The sequence below is a fragment of the Pinus tabuliformis genome, chromosome 3_1 (genome assembly GCF_031772625.1).
Source record: "Pinus tabuliformis cultivar Carrire ecotype Pingquan chromosome 3_1, CPIR1, whole genome shotgun sequence".
NCBI classification, from domain to species: domain Eukaryota; kingdom Viridiplantae; phylum Streptophyta; class Pinopsida; order Pinales; family Pinaceae; genus Pinus; species Pinus tabuliformis.
The window spans coordinates 201811315-201833979 of NC_142301.1; the positions used below are offsets into that span (position 1 = coordinate 201811315).

Genomic DNA, 22665 nt, shown 5'->3' on the forward strand with positions numbered 1-22665 from the left:
GTTTATATCTAAAAACATATAGCACAACTTTAATATTCATAATAAATACGAAAATTTAATATTCATAATAAATACTCATAAATATAAATATGAATATGACTATTTTAATTATTAATTACAAGCAAATTAATATGGATGGACATTTCTGAGCTTTAGGGAACAACGAAAATGGTAGTCATCCATTAAAGTCGGCCAATAGTTCACCTCAGGTCAACTGCTCAAGGTATTAATAGAAAGAATTATATCTCAATATAGGCAGCCAAGAGACAAAAGCGTGTTAGTAGAAAGAATAAAACCTTAATATACGCATCCAAGAGACAAAAGGGGGTTTCTGAGGTAACACTCAATTTCTAAGCAACATTCATTTACCGAATCTCTCATCATTGCCAATAATGGAAGATTTTCTGAATGTTCCCACTGATATCCAACGGCAAGTGTTGTTGCAGGCTCATTACATATCACACGATGAGTTGAAGGATGTGTGCAGAAGTTGGAAGGAAATGATGTGTAGTCCCCGGTTCTATGAGGGCACGAGCCAACATTTGATGTCTTATTCAATCAAATCTCACTCCCATTGTTTATGGAATAACAGTATACGACCCTGTGGAGAAGACGTGGGAAAGGACACCACCTATTCCTTGTGATCGTGTTGGTTTGTGTGAATGAAAAGCTTGTCGTGTTTGGGGGATGTTTTATCGAAACTGAGATGTTGGTGAGGTTGGACGTTGTTGTCTTCATCTTTGATTTTGTATCTAAAAAATGGCGCCGCGGCTCCAACATACCCACTAGTCATATCAACTTAGCTTCTGCAGTTTCTTCTTCGAAAGGACTTTTCTACGTCGCTGGTGGCCAAGATGAGAATGGCAACTCTCTGTCCACTGTGGAAGCTTACGACGTGGAAGAAGACAGGTGGGAAATCTTGCCTCCCATGACTCAAAACCGCCGTGGATCTGCGGGCGTTTACCTGGACGGGAAATTTATGGTGATAAGTGGAATGCCATCTGGTGGAGCAGTCGCAGCCTTAAGTAGCGCGGAGGTTTTTGATGAGGAGACAGGCGGTTGGCAGACGGTGGAAAACATGTGGAGTTTACGAAGGCGTATTATGGATTCCAATGTTGTCTGTATATGTGAGAACCTGTACGTGATCGTTTCAAAACAAGTGATGAAGTATGATGCTGAGAAAAATGCGTGGATGCCTGTAGCTTCTGTTCCACAAAATTTAGAATTTATTTTCTGTGCTGCACCGTGGCGTGAGTGGATTTTTGTAAGTGGCGTTAATGAGAAAGATTATCCGATCACCTATTTCTTTCAGCCGTCAACTGGGCGGTGGAAGGCTATTGACGCAGGGCAAGTGTTTGCTCGTTATCCTTATCCTTTTGTATCAGCTGTAACCCTCGAAATCTGAATATTCCCTTCTCTTCCATATGTTTTATATTTCGCATCATAAATAATGTTTACTTATTTTTAAATGGTAATATTGAAATTGCTTTATATGTTATTTGATCTCGGACTCTGACTAGCGTCCTTCACTTATTTTGCTTTAATTATGAACCGTAATTTAATCCCATTTTGAAAAGGAGCGATTATCATTAATCTCTAAGACTTGTTCTTTAAACAAATTTAACTTTGGGACAATTAATGTTATGCCCCTTACTGTGATATATAGAGTTTGGTTGTTCTATTTTTTTATATAGCATTACAATATATTCAAGAACTGCTTTACAGGAGGTTCCCCTGCAAAAACATTACCCATAACATTCGAGCATTAATGGTGTCTCTGTAATAAACTTCATTGTTACAATTCATGAAGTCATGGACATATGGAAGGTACAATATGCAATTTTGACTCTTTTCTCTAACCGTTAAGATGAATCGAATTTGAATTAGGTACAACGTCTTTGTTGATAGATTACGAGTGTAAGATAATTCTCTTTATAAGGATTTGTGAGTTTCCATATATAAAGCTGATTGCATTGTTAGTTTTAAGGATGAGACCATTGATGCCAAGGCCAAGAATCGTGAGTTGAAAACTAGTGGGGGATCTCAGAGGCAAAGCCATTTATCTTTGGGCTCACCGGATCTAGAACTAAGAAGCAAAGAGGGCCCATTGGAGCAATTGGTAATCCCACTTTATAGGCATTTTCAAGGAGACCTCAAATAATAAGTGAGGAGAGAATTTGAACATTAAATTCCAAATTTTACAAGAACTACAAATAACTTCATATTAGAACCATCGCAATATAACCACCTATAAAAACTACATTGTTTTCGAATAACATATTATTTTATGTTTTTCTTAACAAATCATATTTAATCTACACTTTCCTCCAAAATTTTCCATCTCAGATTCCTTTAACATGAAGTCAGAGGATCTAGAAATAACTATGAATAAAAAGAGAACTATGACCCTATCAAGTAAAATGCGGGCTTCATTCAGGAGATCTAGATTCCAAACTAAATACATTTCACAATATTGCCAATTACATAAGACTACTATGGGACATCATTTTGAAAATCCTGTATTTCGCGTTTAATATATGCCTAGAAATAATTAAAGGGCATTTTGACGAGTTTTATAGTAATATTTTGTATAAGAATCTCTTAAATTTAGTTAACTTTCAAGGTCTTTTGAATTATATTATTACAATGAGGATATATTTTTCCAATTATTAATTATTATAATATTATGTTTTATATTTACTATAATTATTATAATATAATATTTTATATTTATTTTTTAATATAGAATATTTGTACTAGCTATGGATTATGAAACATAACTTTGCTAATATCCACTAGTTTGTGTTCATGGAGAAAAAAGATATCAACTAGGTGTTTGGTCAATTTAGTGTGATCTAAATTGCTATTTATAATGTCAATCCGGGGTTCGTAAACTGATGAAGTGAAGTGTACTATATGTACTAGATAACCATTTCCTTAGTCTTTTGTCGTTTTTGTTTTTTTTTTTAAGTTTTTTTTTGGATTTATCTTTTCCTAATGTGAGATGATGAAAATGTGATAAAGCAAGTGGAATATGGATGATTATGGTGATTTCTAAGTGGTTTTTCAAAACTTAAAAGAAAGCAAGCTTTAAAGTGACTGAAATGAAATCAATTCTTAAAAAGAAATAAAGACATCAAACAATGAACTAATGACATTGGCCCAGTATCTTTGTTGCTGAATGAAAATGAAAGTGAAATCTACACTAAACTCAATTAAAAATAAGAACAACTAATCCACACTATTTCAACTCTTCAACTCAATCTTCCTTGTGAAAAGATATCATGAAATGTTAAGCAATGTGAAATCTAAAAGAAGTTAAACTGCATAAAAGATGCTAATCACATTACTTTAACTCTCTTGACCACTTGCCTTTCAGCTTAATTTACCCTGTGAGAAACAATCATGAACAAGTCAAGCAATGTGAGGTCTAAAGTCTAAAGCAAGCTAAATCAACCTATAATGAGTGATATTCTGGTTCCTAATAAAGTTACTTGATTATAGAAAGAAACCATCAACAGATCAATAGCATGATATCTAAGAACAGAAAATAAATGTACTACTCAAGGAAATGACAGTACTGGAAATCAAAATTCAGAAAACAAGATTCAGCGACAAGATGATCTCGTATGCCAATAGTGATAAAAAGAAAACGTGAAAAATTGCCCCGGGCTGCCTAAGAAAACTTGCAGAAAACACTGATCAGTTGTAACCATAAAAGAGCAGCAATGAAAATGTAAATCAACAGAAATAAAAAAGCTTTGTTATGTACAGCTAATATACATGATGAAATAAAATGCAACATTTAAATGACAACTGTACAGCTAATATACATGAACAGGAAAAAAATAATGCAAGAGTTAAAAGACAACTGTACAAGGCTTCAGTAAGCAGGGGCCCTCTGCCACTTCAACCAATGCAACGAACAGCTACACTCGGAAGTTTAAACCAGTCTTCTCATATATTAAACAACAAAGTAAAAGTGCAGTGGGGAAATACAACAACGTTGAATTACATTAACAAAAGATTAATTTTTTCAGCGTTCATGGATGTGTTATTTATAAGGAAAGAGAACTAAACAGATTAACTAAATCTATGCTATTAACCACGCTGCTAGAGACATGTAAATCCTCCTCAGCCCGGATCTAGGTAACTGTCATCATGTTTATTAAATCCGAGAGGTATGGCTGTTGGATTCGCGCTACCAGGATGTCTTCGTGGCTAAAGACTGTGCCACGTAGCTTCACGTGCTCAAAAACAGAGCTACACAGAGCCGTGCCACCGCTGAACACTTCCGTTGACTATGCTTTGCTCCCCGTTTGATCGCAGGCTTTTATGGCCATGCTGGATGATCTGGAGGGACACGATCCATGTCCTTGACACCTGGAACTTGCCCATGTGGCTCATTCCTTCAGAGGACACCTGTAGCATGGTGTTTGACAAAATGGCTGCGGAATCCTGTGCTGGCTGCAGAATCCTGGGTCGGCTGCAGGAAACCTGCGTCGACTGCGGAAACTGAGAAGCTTCTGCAGCTGTCTGAACAAAATTCTAAACCAAACAACAGTCATCAGCTTAGTTAGAAAATCATGTCAAAATCTCATTTTTAAACTAAAATACAATAATTTAATCAGCTAGGTGGATGAAATGAGTGGAAAAAGAAGGCTGAGAGGGTGTATAGGAAAGTGCAGGTTCGAGGCTCAACATACCCCCACTGTGAAGGTGTTGCATGTCCTCATGCAGCCAAAACTTAGTTATTTTCCTTTAATCCATGTGCTCTGAGGCTTCTGCAAAAACATCTAGCCATCTTCTCTTTCTCTTTGATGCTAAAACAGTCCTTGGTTTCCGGACTAGACATTTGAACTTAAGATTAATCAATGCCTTGCTCAGCTTTTTACACTTTTTCTTCAGCTTCCTGTTCTTCTTTTGCCACAGTCCTAAATGGAGCATAGTGTTATCATGGACAATCTTGTCTACCTTACTCTGCTCTTTGAGTGCTTCGTTTTCCTGTTTAATGTGCCTACTTAGGACTTCCAATTCAAACACTTCCTATTTTAAAGACTGTACTTGTGCATCAAGTGGCAAGGTGGTGCTTGGTCCTGCAGCTGATTGTTCCAAGGACTCTAGGTAGTTGTATACCTCTTGCTGATTAAGATCTAGTTCTGGTGTCTTTATTGGGCTAGGCTCAAAATCAAAATCTGGTGGAGGAGGAAGACTCTCCTCTCTTTCTGGCCGAAAAGGGCTTTCATCACGTGGAGGACTTGACTCAATGTCTGGCTGAGCTGGACCTTTTTCAGGTGTTCCTTCACCTAAATCAATAAAGTGTGATTGTTTTTCTTGGGTTACACTTTTCTTTCCTTTTAGCCTACTGCTCCTCCTCACATGTGGACTAGTGCTCTTTTCCTGTGCACTTTGTTTTCCTTTTTGTTTCTTTGCTATGGCAGCAGCTTGAAGATGTGCTAATCTTTCTGCCAAAGTTTGAGATTCTTCCTCTATGGATGGTTCAGGGGATGGATAGGTTTCTTGAATGATTACTTTGCCCTTGTCCTTCTTCTGTTTCTTGTTCTTAGCTCCCCTTCTTCTTCTTTCTGAATAGTTTCCTGAATGTCTATTGTAGGAGAGTCTTGTGCTGTAATATTTTTTTCTTTCCTTCTACCTCTCTTTGGAAATTTTGGGGGACTGCTTCCAGAGGCTTCAGTCAGTTCTTGGAAGTGGTTTCTTGTCAAAAAAATTTCCCAAGTATCCTTAGTGTTTTTCAACTGTTCTTCAATAAGGATTTTTATGAACCCGTGATGGTAAATATGGGGTTCAATATTACCTACGTGTTTTTGAACAGTAAAGCTCATTTTCTTCAAGCTTGATAACAGAAAATACAACAAATTAAGGGTATAAACTTCCATAAAATTCATCATTAGCCTGGCATGATACATGTACATGGAGCCAAAACGACCCTCGCATGTGATAAATTTCTGAATAAGTAATAGCAGAGGGGACCATTCTTCTTTTATTGTATGCAGAGGGATTCCTTTTGTAAATACAGAGGTATCCAAACCTGGGTTTTGTAGCATTGTTCTCTATATTTTATCTTCCACATTTATGTTTTTGAACCACCTTTCACCTTGTTGCGGAAGACTTGTTGCAACTGCTATTGTGGCCTCGGTCACTGTAAATTTCAGGTCTCCAACCTCCACTGTTTGTCCATTAAAAGACCTTGCAAAAGATTTAGTCACTTCTTTGTTATAGCCCCTGAACTTTTGAATGAATCTCAGCCACCTTGCTTTCTTCAACGACTCCTTCGTTTGAGGATAACCCTCCAGGTATTTTGCTCCTTCCGGTTCAGCTCTTAGCAGTTTTCCCATCCTCGGCTTTAAATTCCGACTGGAAATTCTACTGCGTATGACGGTTCTGAAAAAAATGGCTGATTACGGGGTTCTTAGGGTAACTGGAGTGGCCGTAATCGAGGTTCGGAATGTATGTGGTGACTGTGGCCAGGGTTTGGAGCAAGCCGTAATGGATACAGCAGAAATGGAGAACAGGGAATGGTATGAGTACCGAGGGAGTAAACAGTAACGAGTTCAACATCGAATGCATGCGGGAGTGAAGTGATAAATGGGTAGAATAACGGCTGAGTCCCTTTGGGATCGGATGACTTGCGCACACGTCTCAGCAGACAGCTGCGGGAATTATGGTGAAGGAGAGTCGTAGTACAGTCGGTCACGTCTCCAAATTACGACCAATAAATGGGAGAGCAGTCCATAAATTTAGAATGATTATGGGACCGTTAGAAATGAATAAGGTGTATATGGAATGACATCGTGGAAGAGGAATGGTATGGGGCTTTCCGTATCAAATCATTGCATTTAGTGGAACTTGCCATGGTTTAATAACTATGCATAATAATGACATTGAATTGTTATTTGGTAGAGATTTTTGATCATACCTTTGGAAGTTTATCATTTCTTGATTAAGGCTTCTGACCCATGGTTGTTCTTTGATCTTGAAGATGCCCCATGTCTTTGCTGCACTTGGTGATGATGACACTAACCTTTTACTGTGATTATTTAGAAAACAGAGTGATGCCGGCTGTAAAGACAGAGTGATGATGGCTGCGGAAATTCTTTCTAGCTGCGGAAACTGGTTCTGGCTACGGAAACGGTTTCCAGCTGCAGAAACTAAGACAACACCCCTTTTTACTGCACAAAGATAGTTAGAGAAGAACTAACTAAATAAAATAGTCTTGAGAGGGACTTTTATTGATGGAATGAAATGAAATGAGTGGAATGAGATGGAAATGAAGTGGAGTGAAGTGGAATGGAGATGAAAATGAGATGGAGGTGAAGTGAAATGAAAAGTGAGCTGGAGTGAAGATGGAAAGAAAGAGAATTTTTTTTGGAAAATATAGAGTGTCAGGTGTCCCTGATTTTCACTCTACATTTTCTGTATAAGACTGCCAATCTATGATTGGTTTTCAGGCTTATACAAAAGATTTGTTTTTTTTCTCTTTTTTTTTTTTTTCAACTGAAAGAAACAAAGACTAGGCTGATGGAGGAGAAGGATTCCTCTCCACCAGCCTCATTGCATAATTTTCTTGAAACATTTTGAAAAAGTCCTCTTTTGAGAGTGGCTTATGATAAATTTTCAATCGGTGGCCATTCACAATAAGAAGAGTTTGAAACTCATCAATGGTCTTGACTCGAACTGCTCCATTACTAAAGACTTCGTCAATCTCATATGGTCCAAGCCAATGAGTTCGAAATTTTCCTTTGAAGTCTTTAAACTTGGAATCAAATAGTAACGCCCAATCTCCCTTTTGAAACTGTTTCTCTTTGATATATCTGTCATGCCACTTAGTTCTTTGGTGCTGAACTAGATCAGTTCTTAAAATTGCATCTTGTCTTATTTTATCTAGCTCATTCAGCTGCTCCATTCTGTGCTTTTGGGCTTCTGATAAATTCATCCCCAACTGAACTGCCATCTTGAAGGTCTTGACTTGAAACTCAATGGGGAGCATGACTTCTTTCCCATAAACAAGTTCATAGGGAGAATGCCCTGTTGTATTCCTCCATGTAGTTCTATAGGCCCATAAGGCTTCAGGAAGCCTTTCTGCCCAATCTCTTCTATGAAGATGAACAATTTTGGTGATGATGTTCTCAAGGACTTTGTTTGTAGACTCCACTTGGTCATTTTCTTGCGGATGGTACGGAGTAGATTTTCTATGCTTGATTTTGTATTCCTCCATCAGCTTCTCCATCAAATTAGATGTGAATTGACTTCCCTGATCTGTTACAATTTCTCTTGGGACACCAAAACAAGTAAAAATATCCTCAAAAAGAAATTGAACAACTGAATTTTCAGTGGCAGAAGGCAATGCCTTGGCTTCTATCCATTTAGTAACATAATTAGTGCAAACCAATATATACTTCTTTTGTTTAGATGGTGGATTAATAGGTCCAATGAAATCTAAAGCCCATTTTTCGAAGGGTTCGATGAGTACATGTGGCTGTAATGGCATTTCATTTGAAAGAGTTGGTCTCCCAATTCTTTGGCAGCTGTCACACCTCCTGACATATTGTTTTGCATCTTTGAAGAGAGAAGGCCAATAATATCCTAAAGAAAGGATTTTATAAGCTGTCCTCTTGTCAGCGAAGTGCCCACCGCATGGCTCATCATGACATGCCTTGAGGATGTCAGGCATTTCATCTTCCCGAACACATCTTCTGATCACACAGTCTAGCCCTGTTTTGAACAATTCATTAGAAATCCATGAATAACTCGAACTCTCCTGAATAATTCTCCTCCTTTCAATAGGAAACAAATGTGGAGGTAGTTTCCCTGTAACCAAATAATTAGCCATATGTGCATACCAAGGAGTTTTAGTAGTTACTGCAAACAAATAGTCATCTAGAAACTTATCCTCTACAGGAGAATCTTCGTTAGTATTTTGAATTCTAGACAAGAAATCAGCTACTGTATTTTGTTTCCCTGGTCTATCTAACACAGTAATATTGAATTCTTGTAAAAGTAAAAGTCATCTTGTAACTCTGCCATTAGTAACATGTTTGTTCATGAGATATCTAATTACAGAATGATCAGTATGGACAAAAGTTTCATAGCCTGTTATATAATGTCTAAACTTGTTGATTGCATGAACAACAACTAAGAACTCTTTTTCAGTCATAGTATAATTTAACTCAGTGGGAGTCGAATTTTTACTGGTGTAGTAAATGGCATAAGGAACTAAATCCTTTTGACCCAACACATCTCCTAGAGCTGTATCTGAAGCATCTGTAGAAATATGGAAAGGAAGTTTCCAATTTGGCCCTCTCAAAATGGGTGCTTCAGATATTCTTGTTTTTAATGTTTCAAATGCATATTGAAAGTCAGGATCCCACTTGAATTCACAGCCTTTTGTAAGTAATTTGAAGAGCGGAGATGCTATATTAGTGAAGTTTTCAATAAATATTCTATAATATCCAGTAAATCCAAGAAAACTTCTAACATCTCTTTGACAATTTGGAATAGGCAACTTGGAGATGACTTCAACTTTTGATCTATCAACTTTAATCCCATCTCCTGAAATATGATGTCCTAAAAAAATCCCTTCAGTAAACATCATAAAACATTTTTCATGACTTAATGAAAGGTTTGTTTCTTTACATCTTATAAGGACTTTTTCCAAATTCTCTAATGCCTCTTCAAATGAATTACCATAAACTGTAAAATCATCCATATAAACCTCTACACAATCATGAATTAGATCAGAAAAGATTCCTAGTACTGCCCTTTGAAATGTTGCGGGTGCATTACATATTCCAAAAGGAAGTACTCGGTAAGAAAAAGTTCCCCATGGACAAGTAAATGTGGCCTTGTCCTGATCTTCAGGTGCTACCTGAATCTCATTGTAACCACTAAAACCATCCAAAAATGAGAAATACTTTTTGCCTGCTAGAGTATCTAATACCTGATCAATAAAGGGTAAAGGAAAGTGATCCTTCAAAGTTGCTTTGTTTAATTCCCTGTAATCAATGCAAACCCTCCATTTACCATTCTTTTTAGGTACTATAACCAAGGGAGAAACCCGTCGTCTATCTGAAATTGGATAAATGAAGTTTACATTAAGTAACTTTTGGAGCTCTTTCACTATCTCCCTAATGTTTGGATTCATCCTTCTTTGAGGTTGTCTGATTGGCCTACTGTTTTCCTCAATGTAGATGTGATGAATGCAAGTCTTAGGCTCAATACCTTTCATATCGGTATACTCCCATGCAAATGCAGTAGAATGTTTTTGCAAGATTTTGGTTAGCTCTTCCTGTTGTGATTTTTCCAAGTTTTTGTTGATATTCAATGTTTTTCCTGGAAAAATATCAATGGCATAACTACCAAATTCTTCCATAGAGAAAATAGACATTTGTCTAGATGATAGACACTCGATGTCAGAATCCCACTGAAATTGTGTGTGGTCATATTATGAAGATGGTTCAAAGTTTTCTAATGTGTTCAGAATTTGACTATCTTCACTGATCTCAGAAATGGTAAAGACGGGTTGTATAGTATCTTCATCATCAACCCACTCATTATCTCCTATTTTTGTAATTTCTTTTGCTGGAGGATACAGATTGAACTTCTTTGTCGAATTACCATCAGAAATATACATATCCCCAGACCTACAACTTATGAAAGCATCAGCTGTGGCTAGCCAAGGTCTTCCTAAAATAAGAGGATGTCCTCCTAGATTACTCTTGGGAGTTAAAATCAGGAAATCCACTGGATATTCCCAAGAGTCTAAGGAGACTATAATGTCTTCCAATACACCATCTGGTTTGATAATTGATCGATCCGCAAGTTGCAATAAAGTAGGTGTAAAGAGAAGGTTAGGAAGTTTTAGATGTTCCATAGTCTGTCTACTCATGATGTTGATAGAAGCCCCTAAATCAATCAAAGTATTTGGTATTTCTACCCCATTGATATGTGTTTTGACAATTGGACTACCGGGATCTACATATTTCTGCATAGTAATTTTTCCCATCATGATATCTGCAATTTTCCCTACCAAGTGGATTCTTCTGGTATCTCTTGGTTTCCTTCCTGGTATTTTAAGGCTCAACTCCTTTATTGTTTTTGCTAGAATAGGAATCTCTTTAATGGCTTGTAACAAGGGAATCCTGATACAGACATTCTTCAATTCATCTAGAAAATTATAGTCAAGCAACCAAATTTGTTTTTCCACTCCTTTGTCAATTTGTAATCTTTCAGGAAAAGGAGGTGTGGATAAAGATGCACGTTGCTCAACTATGGGAGTTGTGGGGGTTAACTCTTTTTATTTTTCTTTTTGAGTACTTGGGTTTTGAAGAGATGCTTCAGAACCCTTATTGGCTTCAAGAGAATCTTCCTCAAAAATTCTTTGCTTTTGAGCATTTATAGAAGGCTTATCTAAGACTCTACCTGATCTGAGTTGTACATCGTTGAGAGAAACAATCATATAGGCAGGAAATTGTTGACCTTCCATCATGTAAGCATTTTGAGGGTTTTTGTTATTGGGGTTTGGCAATGGCTGAGAGGGAAGTTGCTTTGACTTTTGTTGGAATGGAAGCAAGAGTTGAGAATTTGGATTCTGTTGAGAAGGTTGTTGTGGACATGGCAATGATAGCTGTGGATTTTGATTTGGAAGTTGTGGAGCTTGTTGGTTTTGAAAATAAGGGGGATATTGATAAAATTGAGCAAATCTCCCATAAGGATTTTGCATACCTTGTACCCATGATTGAAAAGTATTTTGAGGTTGGGACCAAGGTTATTGCCAAGGATTCTAATTTGGTGGGGGTTGAAAATTCATAGAGTTGCTAAACCCTTGATTTTGTTGCCCCTGCCAAGGTCTCCTTGCAACAAAACAGAGAGATTCGATTGTATTTGGATCTTCTTGAAAGATAGCTTTGAGCCCAGGAATTGAAAGACAATCCTTGGTCTCATGATACTCTGAACAAATTACACATATTTCTACAACTTTTGCATCCAAGGGACATTCCGTTAGAGCATGTTTCTTCCTACACTTTGGGCAAAAGATGGCCAAAGCCTCAACTTCTGCTTTCTTCTTATTGTGAATCTTAAGGGTGTCTAGTTGCTCACTAAGACTCCCTAAGATATCAGTTTTGAATTCATCAAGCATGTTGCCAATCTCAGCCCTACTTACTGATCCAGTTGCAGATTTATTTGCTCTGATGAGAGAAGGATCTCTAGGCCCTTTTTGAGTTTTAGATTTCCCCCTTGAGAGATGGACACATAATTCTGCTATATCAGAAAGTGGAAGTTGAGATATATCTCCCTTTCCCATCATGTTCAAAATATCTATCCATTCATCTCTAATGGCTTTTAATAGAAGGGCTTTCAAGGTCTCCTCATCTAAGTTACTCATTTTTGCTCTTTTCAGGTTATATTGAAATCTTTCAAGTAACTCCTCCAAGTTTTCATCTTCTTTTTGCATCATTTTGAATACCTCATCCTTGTGATTGGTGGGCATACAATAGTCCAGGTACCTATCCAAAAATTCTTGTTTCATATCATTCCAAGACCTAATGGATTGAGTGAGTAATCCCATGAACCATTTCAAGGCTGCTCCTTTCAATGTTGAAGGAAACAATTTGAGTTTTTGAGAGTCTTCCAAATAATCATAAGTTCGACACACGACCTCAAACTCAAATAGAAATGTTTCAGGGTCCTCATTCCTGAACCCACGGAAGTTTGGGAGGACAGATGGTGAGATGTTTTTCATTGTGGCTCGGGAGTCCTCATCGACTATAGGAAATCTGAATGAGTTATCCCCATCCCTATTTCCCCCAATGTTACCTCTAACTCCTCCATTTTTTCCTCCTCCTCCTCTACCTCTACCTCTACCAAATCTAGTTGCTCCTTCCTCTGTCATGATAGTTTCCCTGGAGACTTCAGAGTCTTCTGGTTCTTCTACTAAGGGTAAATGAGAAGGAATTTCTCCCTCTTCTTCATATGATTCTACTTCTTCAATTACAATTTGTCGCTCTGTAGAAGGAAGGAAAGGATCTCTTTCTAGTTTAGATTCGATGGAAGATGTGGGAGAGTCGACTCCTGCCTCTTGAATTCCAGGAATCCTAGGGCTAGGAGTGTAAGTTGGAGATGATGGAGGTGTCTCTTGTCTATTCCTTAAAGTAGATGGAGTTGTAAAAATCGAACTCTTGGCTCTAGCTAAAAACCTTCCCCTAGAATCTCTTGCTCCATGCATGTCATTTTTTTTATTTTTCTTCAAGTCGGGCTAATAATTCTCTTTCTGATCTTCTAGGTCACTCTAGGTGCAAGAAGAGAGCATACTCAAGAAACTATTAAACCGATAACTTTCTCTTTTCTGATCCTCTAGATCACACTAAGTGCAAGAGGAGAGCATACTTTGAGAGGTTATCAATTTTCCTTTCTTGAAATTTTCTTCTTTTTTTTTTTAGAAATTGGCTACCTAATTTCACTTCCCCGCCAACGGCGCAAAAATGTTTGGTCAATTTAGTGTGATCTAAATTGCTATTTATAATGTCAACCCGGGGTTCGTAAACTGACGAAGTGAAGTGTACTATATGTACTAGATAACCATTTCCTTAGTCTCTTGTCGTTTTTGTTTTTTTTTTAAGTTTTTTTTTGGATTTATCTTTCCCTAATGTGAGATGATGAAAATGTGATAAAGCAAGTGGAATATGGATGATTATGGTGATTTCTAAGTGGTTTTTCAAAACTTAAAAGAAAGCAAGCTTTAAAGTGATTGAAATGAAATCAATTTTTAAAAATAAATAAAGACATCAAACAATGAACTAATGACATCGGCCCAGCATCTTTGTTGTTGAATGAAAATGAAAGTGAAATCTACACTAAACTCAAATAAAAATAAGAACAACTAATCCACACTATTTCAACTCTTCAACTCAATCTTCCTTGTGAAAAGATATCATGAAATGTTAAGCAATGTGAAATCTAAAAGAAGTTAAACTGCATAAAAGAAGCTAATCACACTACTTTAACTCTCTTGACCTTTTTCCTTTCAGCTTAATTTACCCTGTGAGAAACAATCATGAACAAGTCAAGCAATGTAAGGTCTAAAGTCTAAAGCAAGCTAAATCAAGCTATAATGAGTGATATTCTAGTTCCTAATAAAGTTACTTGATTATAGAAAGAAACCATCAACAGATGAATAACATGATATCTAAGAACAGAAAATAAATGTACTAATCAAGGAAATGGCAGTACCGGAAATCAAACTTCAGAAAACAAGAGTCAGCGACAAAGACAAGATGATCTCGTATGCCAATAGTGATAAAAGGAAAAGGTGAAAAATTGCCCCAGGCTGCCTAAGAAAACCTGCAGAAAACACTGATCAGTTCTAACCATAAAAGAGTAGCAATGAAAATGTAAATCAACAAAAATCAAAAAGCTTTGTTATGTACAGCTAATATACATGATGAAATAAAACGCAGCACTTAAATGACAACTGTACAGCTAATATACATGAACAGGAAAAAAATAATGCAAGAGTTAAAAGACAATTGTACAAGGCTTCAGTAAGCAGGGGCCCTCTGCCACTTCAACCAATTCAACGAACAGCTACACACGGAATTTTAAACCAGTCTTCTCATATATTAAACAACAACGTAAAAGTGCACTGGGGAAATACAACAACGTTGAATTACATTAACAAAAGATTAATTTTTTCAGCGTTCGTGGATGTGTTATTTATAAGGAAAGAGAACTAAACAGATTAACTAAATCTACGCTATTAACCACGTTGCCAGAGACACGTAAATCCTCCTCAGCCCGGATCTAGGTAATTGTCATCATGTTTATTAAATCGGAGAGGTATGGCTGTTGGATTCGCGCTACCAAGATGTCTTCGTGGCTAAAGACTATGCCACGTAACTTCACGTGCTCAAAAACAGAGCTACGTAGAGCCGTTGTCAGGCGGAAAGAGTCGATTGTGTGGACACAACCAACCTCCCTAGGAGCCTAAAATTCTCTAGTGACAAACAAGACAAACAAGAGCAATCCTTCTCTAAACATGCATTTACTATATGGGAAATCAAGTGTTTAGATCCTACCCGTAATCCAACACTGTTGTAGCAGTCCAGCTCCGCTGATCCGGATGAGCTCCTCCTTCACTTTGAAACCTGCATACACTAACAATCAAACGATCAAATAGCACTTGACAATCTCACAGAATAAAACATATTTAACACATAGACCAAGGAGTACATGAAACAACTCATAAATAACAAGTTATTGAGAAGAATGGACTCATTTGCATTAATAGGTAACAAAAGGAACAAATACAACCTGAGCCTTGGTGTTGTGCAAGTCCCTCCCAGGGTCCATCAAGAGTTCTCCTTTACTTTGACAAAGCTCACCCACTTCCAAATAGAACAAGCAAAGATGGCAATCTCTCGTCACAAGCTTCTAAATGGGAGTCCTAATTCCTGCAACATTTACCCTTAGAAATGTATAGCTTTCAACCTCCCCTCCTTCTAGCCCAATGCCTGTATTTATAGTGCTCAAGAGGAAGTTAATCAGGTCCACCATCAATGGGATAATCCCCTCTTTCGATGGGATAGCTCCCTTATTCATGGGATAAGCTCCTCTTTGGTAGGAGTGCATGAACCATCTGGAGGCGCTCAATACACGTCGAACAACCTTCTAGAATGCTCTAGAAATGACCACAAGTGACTTTTTAAAGATGAAACTTGCGCATTTTAACCTTTACAGGGGGACGCACCTGCCCCTTTACATACAGAGCGTCCAAAGACGCAGCTTTTGTGAACATTGGGTGCGTCCCCGCAGGTAAGGTTGAGAGAACCTGTGTCCCCAGAGATAAATACATTTAATAAGACTTTTCTCTCTTTTTGGAGTTTGACATGGAGAGCAGAGGCATAAGACTTGCCTAAGAGGGTAGCATGACTGTTGATAGGGCCATACTAACTGTAAATAGTCATGGTGACATTTTTTAGTGTAACAGATTGCCCCCTAAAGTGCGAAGCCTGTAGTAGATTAGGGTTTTGTATTATCTAGGAAGGGTGAAGTGCTTTATCAGTTCAAGGATTATCTCGTGGAGATCCTGGTCAGAACCTGCAATTTTCAACACAAAATACATGTATAAGATTATATCATCACTGAGGTAGGCATTCCCATACTCTGGTTAAAACTTTAACTAACAGACTAACTACTTTGATACAGGAATGATCTTGCAGTACATCATAATCATAGGCTTTTGTAGACACAGTATGGGCACAGCCATCTGTTTATGATTAGTCTACTTAGATAATGAATACAAAACTCCTCGCAGCCTGGATGGTGGAAACTAGATCCAGGGTCTTCATTTCTATTTCCCGAATTGGTACGATTCTAGCCATGCGAATAAATGAGTCGATGTCGAACATGGTAGAAACCATTTGATTACCAGTCGATGATGTAAACTGTTAACAAGTGTGAGAGAGACCACCAGTGATGTCAATGGTTCCCAAAGTACCCAGTACAATCCATGAGATGTGAATGAATGAGTTGATGTCGAACATTTCACGGAATCCTTCGATCGAAAGTCATTGATGTAAACTGACGTCAAAGGCGAGAAACCTGCCATTGATGCATGCAGACTTCAAGGTACTGACGATTTCTAAGTCATCTCTCTAGATAATGTGTTGATGTCGATAGAAAGCGACCCATTGCAGGCAAGCCTGCAACACGAAATCATTGTTCAAGTTGAAGAAATGTTGCTGTAAGGACTGACTCAGGGATGGTCAAATGGATGACAAGTATTTTGCAGATGAAATTTTTGCTTGCAGACCTCTTGAACACATAACGACACGACAGATGGCTTGGTGCTGAACGACTCAAAGTTAATCCCCGGAACCCGGCTGAAGACTTTCAAAGTGGTTTGATCAACTGTGAGGTGAAGGATTTCCCAACCCAGGTGAATGAAAAGTGTCGTGTTCAAGAGTGGTAATAAAGTTTCTTCTGAGACAAAAGGTAACAAATAGGCTCATTCTTCTCTCTTTTCCCCCACCATTTCTGGCAAGTACCTCTTTATTTTTTAACAAGCTTAAGGAGGATAACATATGCTTGATTATAAGCTCATCCTTCGGATGAGTCCAACCTAGTTTTGATTCGAACCCTAGGAAGGAGTGGTTCGTTCCTATTTGTAATTGAACAGGTCCTTTACTGTGAAATGTTTAACGAGCCCAGTATAGGAGAAACTCGGCGTTTTTCAAATTTAGAGAGTCTGAAAAACTTAAGAAGACTCCAAGTTGAACGTTTTCGTAGATTTGTGTCCCTCAAGCCCGAAAAAGTATAAAATAATACCTGGGGGAACCGCTTGATCTTGCGACCAAGGAGTACTTTCATAATTAGTGCCACTGACCTAAAAAGTAAAAAGCGATCAAGGACACGTCGTTTTATTTTCGTATCGAGTTTGAAACGACAAAAACCGGGCAATCTTTTCCTGATTTTACGGTCAGAAAAGAGCTATAAGGGGACCGTCTTTTAATTCCGTTTTAACGAGTGTAAAAAAAACGCTCGGCAATCTTTTCATTTTTTAGGAGTCAGAAAAGGGCTTAAAAGATGACTCTGATATTTTGGTTCGTGAAAAATGACAATTTTCCCTCTAAATCCCTTTGTCCTGCACAAAAACAACACATTACTCATACCTGTTTAAGATAGGCAAAAATACATCGAAAAACATCCTTCCATGGTGAAAAATGAACAAATTCATCCAAAAAACCTATAAAAAGACTTTTTACCATGTCATTTTTACCATTTTACTGTTGAGGTTGAAAAAAGGGCTTTTGGCAAGAAACTTCCCGTGGTTGCTGCGGAAAATCCGACTGTCAGAATCGAACGCCGTCTCTTCCAGGTATTTTACAACATCCCACTCTTCAATTTCATCCGATTAAAATTGTATTTTAGGTTTTAGTTTTGTTTTTTGGGGGGTTTTGGGTTTAAAAATGCGCTCTGCGGTGGACGCAGGTGCCCTTCGGGTGACCTGCGTCCCCCGACTTTTTCCTACACAGGAAAAAGGTCGGGGGACGCAGCCCACCTTCAGGCCAACTGCGTCCCGACGCCTTGTGTTCTAAACGCGAGGTGCGTCCTCCGTGAAAGGCCGAATTTGAAACCCCAATCCTCACAAATAACCATTCAAATTTCCCCAAATCAATTCTAATCATTGTTTCTTGGTGTGTAGGGCACTCACCATGTTGGATTGGAGAGAAAGAGAGCACGAGGACGTTGATTTAGCTGCAATTGAACATCAACCTTCCATTGATGCCCTAAAAGCATGCGGGCTATATAAATACTGGGTCATTCCTTGCATGAGGGCTCAGGTAAGATTCTTAGAATGGCTGGTTGAGAGATGGAACGTTCAAGAGCAATGTTTTTACATAGGAGGGCACCAGCGCGAGATAGAGCCCTCTGATGTATACTTTCTCACTGGCTTGCCAAATAGAGGCGAGCAACTCAATCTAGCCGGGACTAGGCCGGGTGGCCAATCCATTGCTAGTCTTCGGGCAGATTGGTGCACGCCCAATGCACACCATGCGAAAGGCGTGGAAATCAAACACATTTCTCTGTGTGAACTCAAAGTTATAGCTTTCACGGTTACCAGAATTTGCGGCGCAGCCGCTTTACATATTGCTTCCGGGTCCCAAATGCGGATGGCGATTGACTGTTACCAAGGCACCATTTTCAACTGCTGTGATGCTGTGTTGGCTAAGATGAAGAGCCAACTGACTAAGGCAAAGAACGAACGACTGAAGACCTTTGGATATGGGCCTCTAGTCGTGAGCTTTGCCTTAGAGAGAGTTCCGATGTTGATCCCTCAGAAACTCACTGTTGATATCTTGGGTCCTCGGGAGCCAAAGCTGGTACGATGGGTTGCGGTGATGGCGCGGCATCCTGACGAGGGCGCGGCGGTTGTTCGATTCACTGATAGTTATTTTCACTGGTTAGAGGACCAGGTTTTTTCGATCCAGGACTTTCCGTATGCCAGAGTAGATTTTCGAGGTGATCTGGACACGGTTCTTCCATAGGGAGAACAATGGGACGACAGAGGTACTTTATTTTTCACAAGTTTTCAAATTATGTATTTTTTTTTGTTTTTTATATATATCGTCTCAAAACTGACAGCAAAAATTTTCAAAATGCAGATATTGGTCCACAGCGCCCAGCCAACCTCCGAGCTTTTGAGAGGAGACATCCAGTTGCATCGGTACCGGCCCCATAGGACGCGGCTGCAGAGTCACTAGCTGAGTTGGAGCAGGATCTAGAGTGTCTGACGGCGGATATGCCTGAGACTACCATAGATGATATTCCTATCAGACTTCAGCGCTATGTAGTTGCAGTCCCTGGACCGTTTAGTAGATTTTTGTGTAAGGTAGCCCGTGCAGTGGTGTCGTATAGGGAGCACCACCAGTGATTGGCTAGTCACTTTGTAGACACATGTGACATTTTTGACTTTTTGTACTTTATCATTTTTGCCGATCATAAGGTGTTTTTCAACCTATGATCGAAGACGATGTATATTTTTTGACACACTCCTATCTATATATATATCACTATTACCGGCTTATCTTGTTTAACATATGTGATGAAATGTTTTTAAATTTACTTGCATGATTATCGTAAATGTCTGTCCAACACTCGAGAAGCAATTGCATCTGCTAATGTATTTAAAGACCTTGGAATATGCTGATATTCAATGTAATCAAATTCACGTTCCAAGAGACGCACTCTCAAAAACAACCTTAATAACACAGGATTTCTAATGGCATAAACTCTATTAAGCTGTAATACAACAAGTTCAGAATCTAACCTCACTATCAAACGTCGAATTCCAAATGAAATCGATTCGGATAATAATTCAACCACTGCACTGTATTCTGCAATGTTATTCGTTGTTTGACCGAGGCTTACCCCATGCATAGAAACTAACTCGTCAGAGGGTGAATAAATAACCCAAGCTGCGGAAGAGATATTCTGTGTACTACGACAGGCACCATCAGCAAATCCAATGTATGTTTAGAGAGGCGTCGACATCTGCAATATCAAGAGTAAAACCAAGATAAGCCAGAATAACGACGAAAAACACACTCTCTAAGCTAAGCACACTGACTAACTAACAAACATACTAGCTAGAAAGAAAACATATCCTAACTAAAAATTCTCCATACCCACCATTTAAGCATAATACCTCTTTAGGTAAAGTCCATTTCTGGGTTTACCCAAAGAGTCCCCATCAAAATCTACCAGCTCATAAGCCCCTTTTGCTAGCTTTCGCTTTACAATGTAGGGTCCATGCCACATAGGAACGAATTTTCTAGCACCTAGCTTATCATTAGCTTGATCATATAATAACACTAGGTCTCCCTCCGAAAAACTTCGAGGGGTCACATTTCTATCATACTGAGCTTCCATTCGCTTTGCGTGAGTCTCGATTGCCAATGCAGTGTCACGTTGAGTCTCATCTAATTTAGCTAAGTACAATAAACGTTTCTCCTCTTCGGAAGTAGCTGGAAGTAATTCGACAGCCATTTGAAGTGATGGGATTTCGCATTCAATGGGTAACACAGCTTCCAAGCCATAAATTAGCTGGAAATGAGTGAACCCTGTTGAAGTTTTTACTGAGGTTCAGTATGCCCATAGCGTCGAAAATAACATGTTGTGCCAATTCGACCGATGAATACCAATGGTTCGTCGGATCATGATAACCAGAATTTTGTTGATAGACTCAACCAAACCGTTGGCTTGCGGATAATAAGGAGTAGAGCTATCATGGCGCAAACCAAGCTGGCTTGTAAGCTCAGTCATCATGATGTTTCGAAAATGGCTCCCATGGTCAGTAATGATTGCTTGTGGGACACCAAACCTAGTTATGATATGATTGAATATGAAAACTGCAGCTTTTTTGCCGCTTGCGTCGAATGTAGGCATCGCCTCGACCCATTTAGTAAAATAATCAACCGCGAGGATGATATACGCATGCCCCCCGGCCGAGTGAGGGTTACAAGTAATAAAGTCGATACCCCATTTGGCGAATGGACCAACGGCAATTATAGGGTGGAGAGGAGCAGGTGGTGCGCGCATCTTTCGATCAAACACTTGGCAGTTGTGGCACTTCCGGACTGCAATGATACAATCTTTAAACATAGATGGCCAGAAGTAACCAGCGCGCAACACCTTCTGAGCTGTGGCATACCCAGACATATCACCGCCACACGCTCCAGAGTGAAAATCATTCAAAACCCTCTCAGCCTCTTCGTGAGTTAAACAACGTCGAAAAACTAAGTCTGCCCCCCGGCAATAAAGTGTATCTCCAATAATTTTGTATTGCTGGGATTGAAACCAAATTTTTCGACGTTCTGCCTTTGAAGCTTCAAGCTGAAAGGTTTGGGTTTGGAGATAGATGATTATATCCCCGTACCACGGATCTAAAGTACTGATAAGAAACAAAGATTTGTCCGCAATGGACTCCTCTGCCACAGTCTCTGTGTCAGCACGCGGGAAATCACACATCAATTCCGCAAAAACTAAGGATTTCTTAGACATGGACTTCTCGAACTCCAAGTCGAACTCTTGCAGGATAACGATCCATTTAGAGTACTTGCCCCCTAGCAATTGTTTTGTCAAAATGTAAATCATAGGGTTTCAATCCGAAATAACTTTAGTTTTACGGAGAAGAATGTAGTGACGAAAACGCTGGACAGCTTGAACGGCTGCCAGGGCCAATTTCTCCAAATGCGAATATTTTAGTTCAGTGGGATTTAAGGTCCTACTGAGATAATATATCACATGTTCCGCTCCGAATTCATCTTCTTGAACTAACACCATTCCAATGGTGGAATGCGAAGTTGCGAGGTATAAGAAGTAGTCCTAGTTGTAGTTGGGAGGATGCAACAACAGTGCATGGGTCAACGCGTGTTTAAGTGCATCAAAATATTGTTGGGCAATCTCATCCCAAAAGAATTGAGCGTTTTGTTTCAACAACTGTGTAAAACCTTTAGTGACCTCGGCGTAGTTTGGGATGAATTGGCGTAAAAAGTTCGCTTTCCCTTGCAAACTTTGGAGTTGGCGCAAACTTGAAGGAGGAGGCAATTTGATGATAGCTTCGACCTTCGAGGGATCGACGTGAATGCTAGCTTTTGAAACAACAAATCCCAGCAATCGACCTGTTTCTATACAGAAAACACACTTGTGGGGATTCAATCGAATTCGATAATGCCTACACCTCATAAAGATTGCTCGTAAGTGGACAAGGTGATCAGCTTGATGTAATGAATGAGCAGGCAAATCATCGAGATACGGTTGCACAATGTGCTTGATATCATGAAATGCGTAAGACATCGCCCGTTGAAAAGTGGCCCCGGCATTCTTAAGCCCAAAAGGTAATTTGCAATAAGCAAATGTCCCCCATGGACAAATGAATGCCGTTTTTGGTTGGTCGGCAAGTAGAATATTGATTTTATTATAGCCCGAAAACCATCCATGAAGGAAAAAATTTCACTTCCGGCACAATCATCAATAATTTGATCGATATAAGGCATAGGATAGTTGTCTTTTGGACAAGCTCGATTGATATCCCTATAATCGATACAGATTCTTATTGTTCCTTGTTTCTTGTTGACCGGAACAATA

The 22665-nt window shown here is 38.9% G+C and overlaps 2 protein-coding genes across 2 annotated transcripts in view; both read left to right on the forward strand.

Annotated features, from left to right (window-relative positions):
• The first annotated feature begins 706 nt into the window (after nucleotides 1-706).
• On the forward strand, nucleotides 707-1405 carry LOC149186495 (F-box/kelch-repeat protein At2g44130-like). Its single transcript, XM_089409365.1, has one exon. The coding sequence runs from the start codon at nucleotides 707-709 to the stop codon at nucleotides 1403-1405; it is 699 nt and encodes a 232-aa protein (XP_089265491.1).
• A 5006-nt stretch (nucleotides 1406-6411) lies between these two features.
• The window catches only part of LOC149186496 (F-box/kelch-repeat protein SKIP20-like), an 82877-nt gene continuing 66623 nt past the window's right edge, over nucleotides 6412-22665 (forward strand). The window contains exon 1 of the mRNA XM_089409366.1: nucleotides 6412-6539. Within this exon, the coding sequence (XP_089265492.1) occupies nucleotides 6412-6539 (128 nt within the window). The remainder of the gene's footprint in view (nucleotides 6540-22665) is intronic.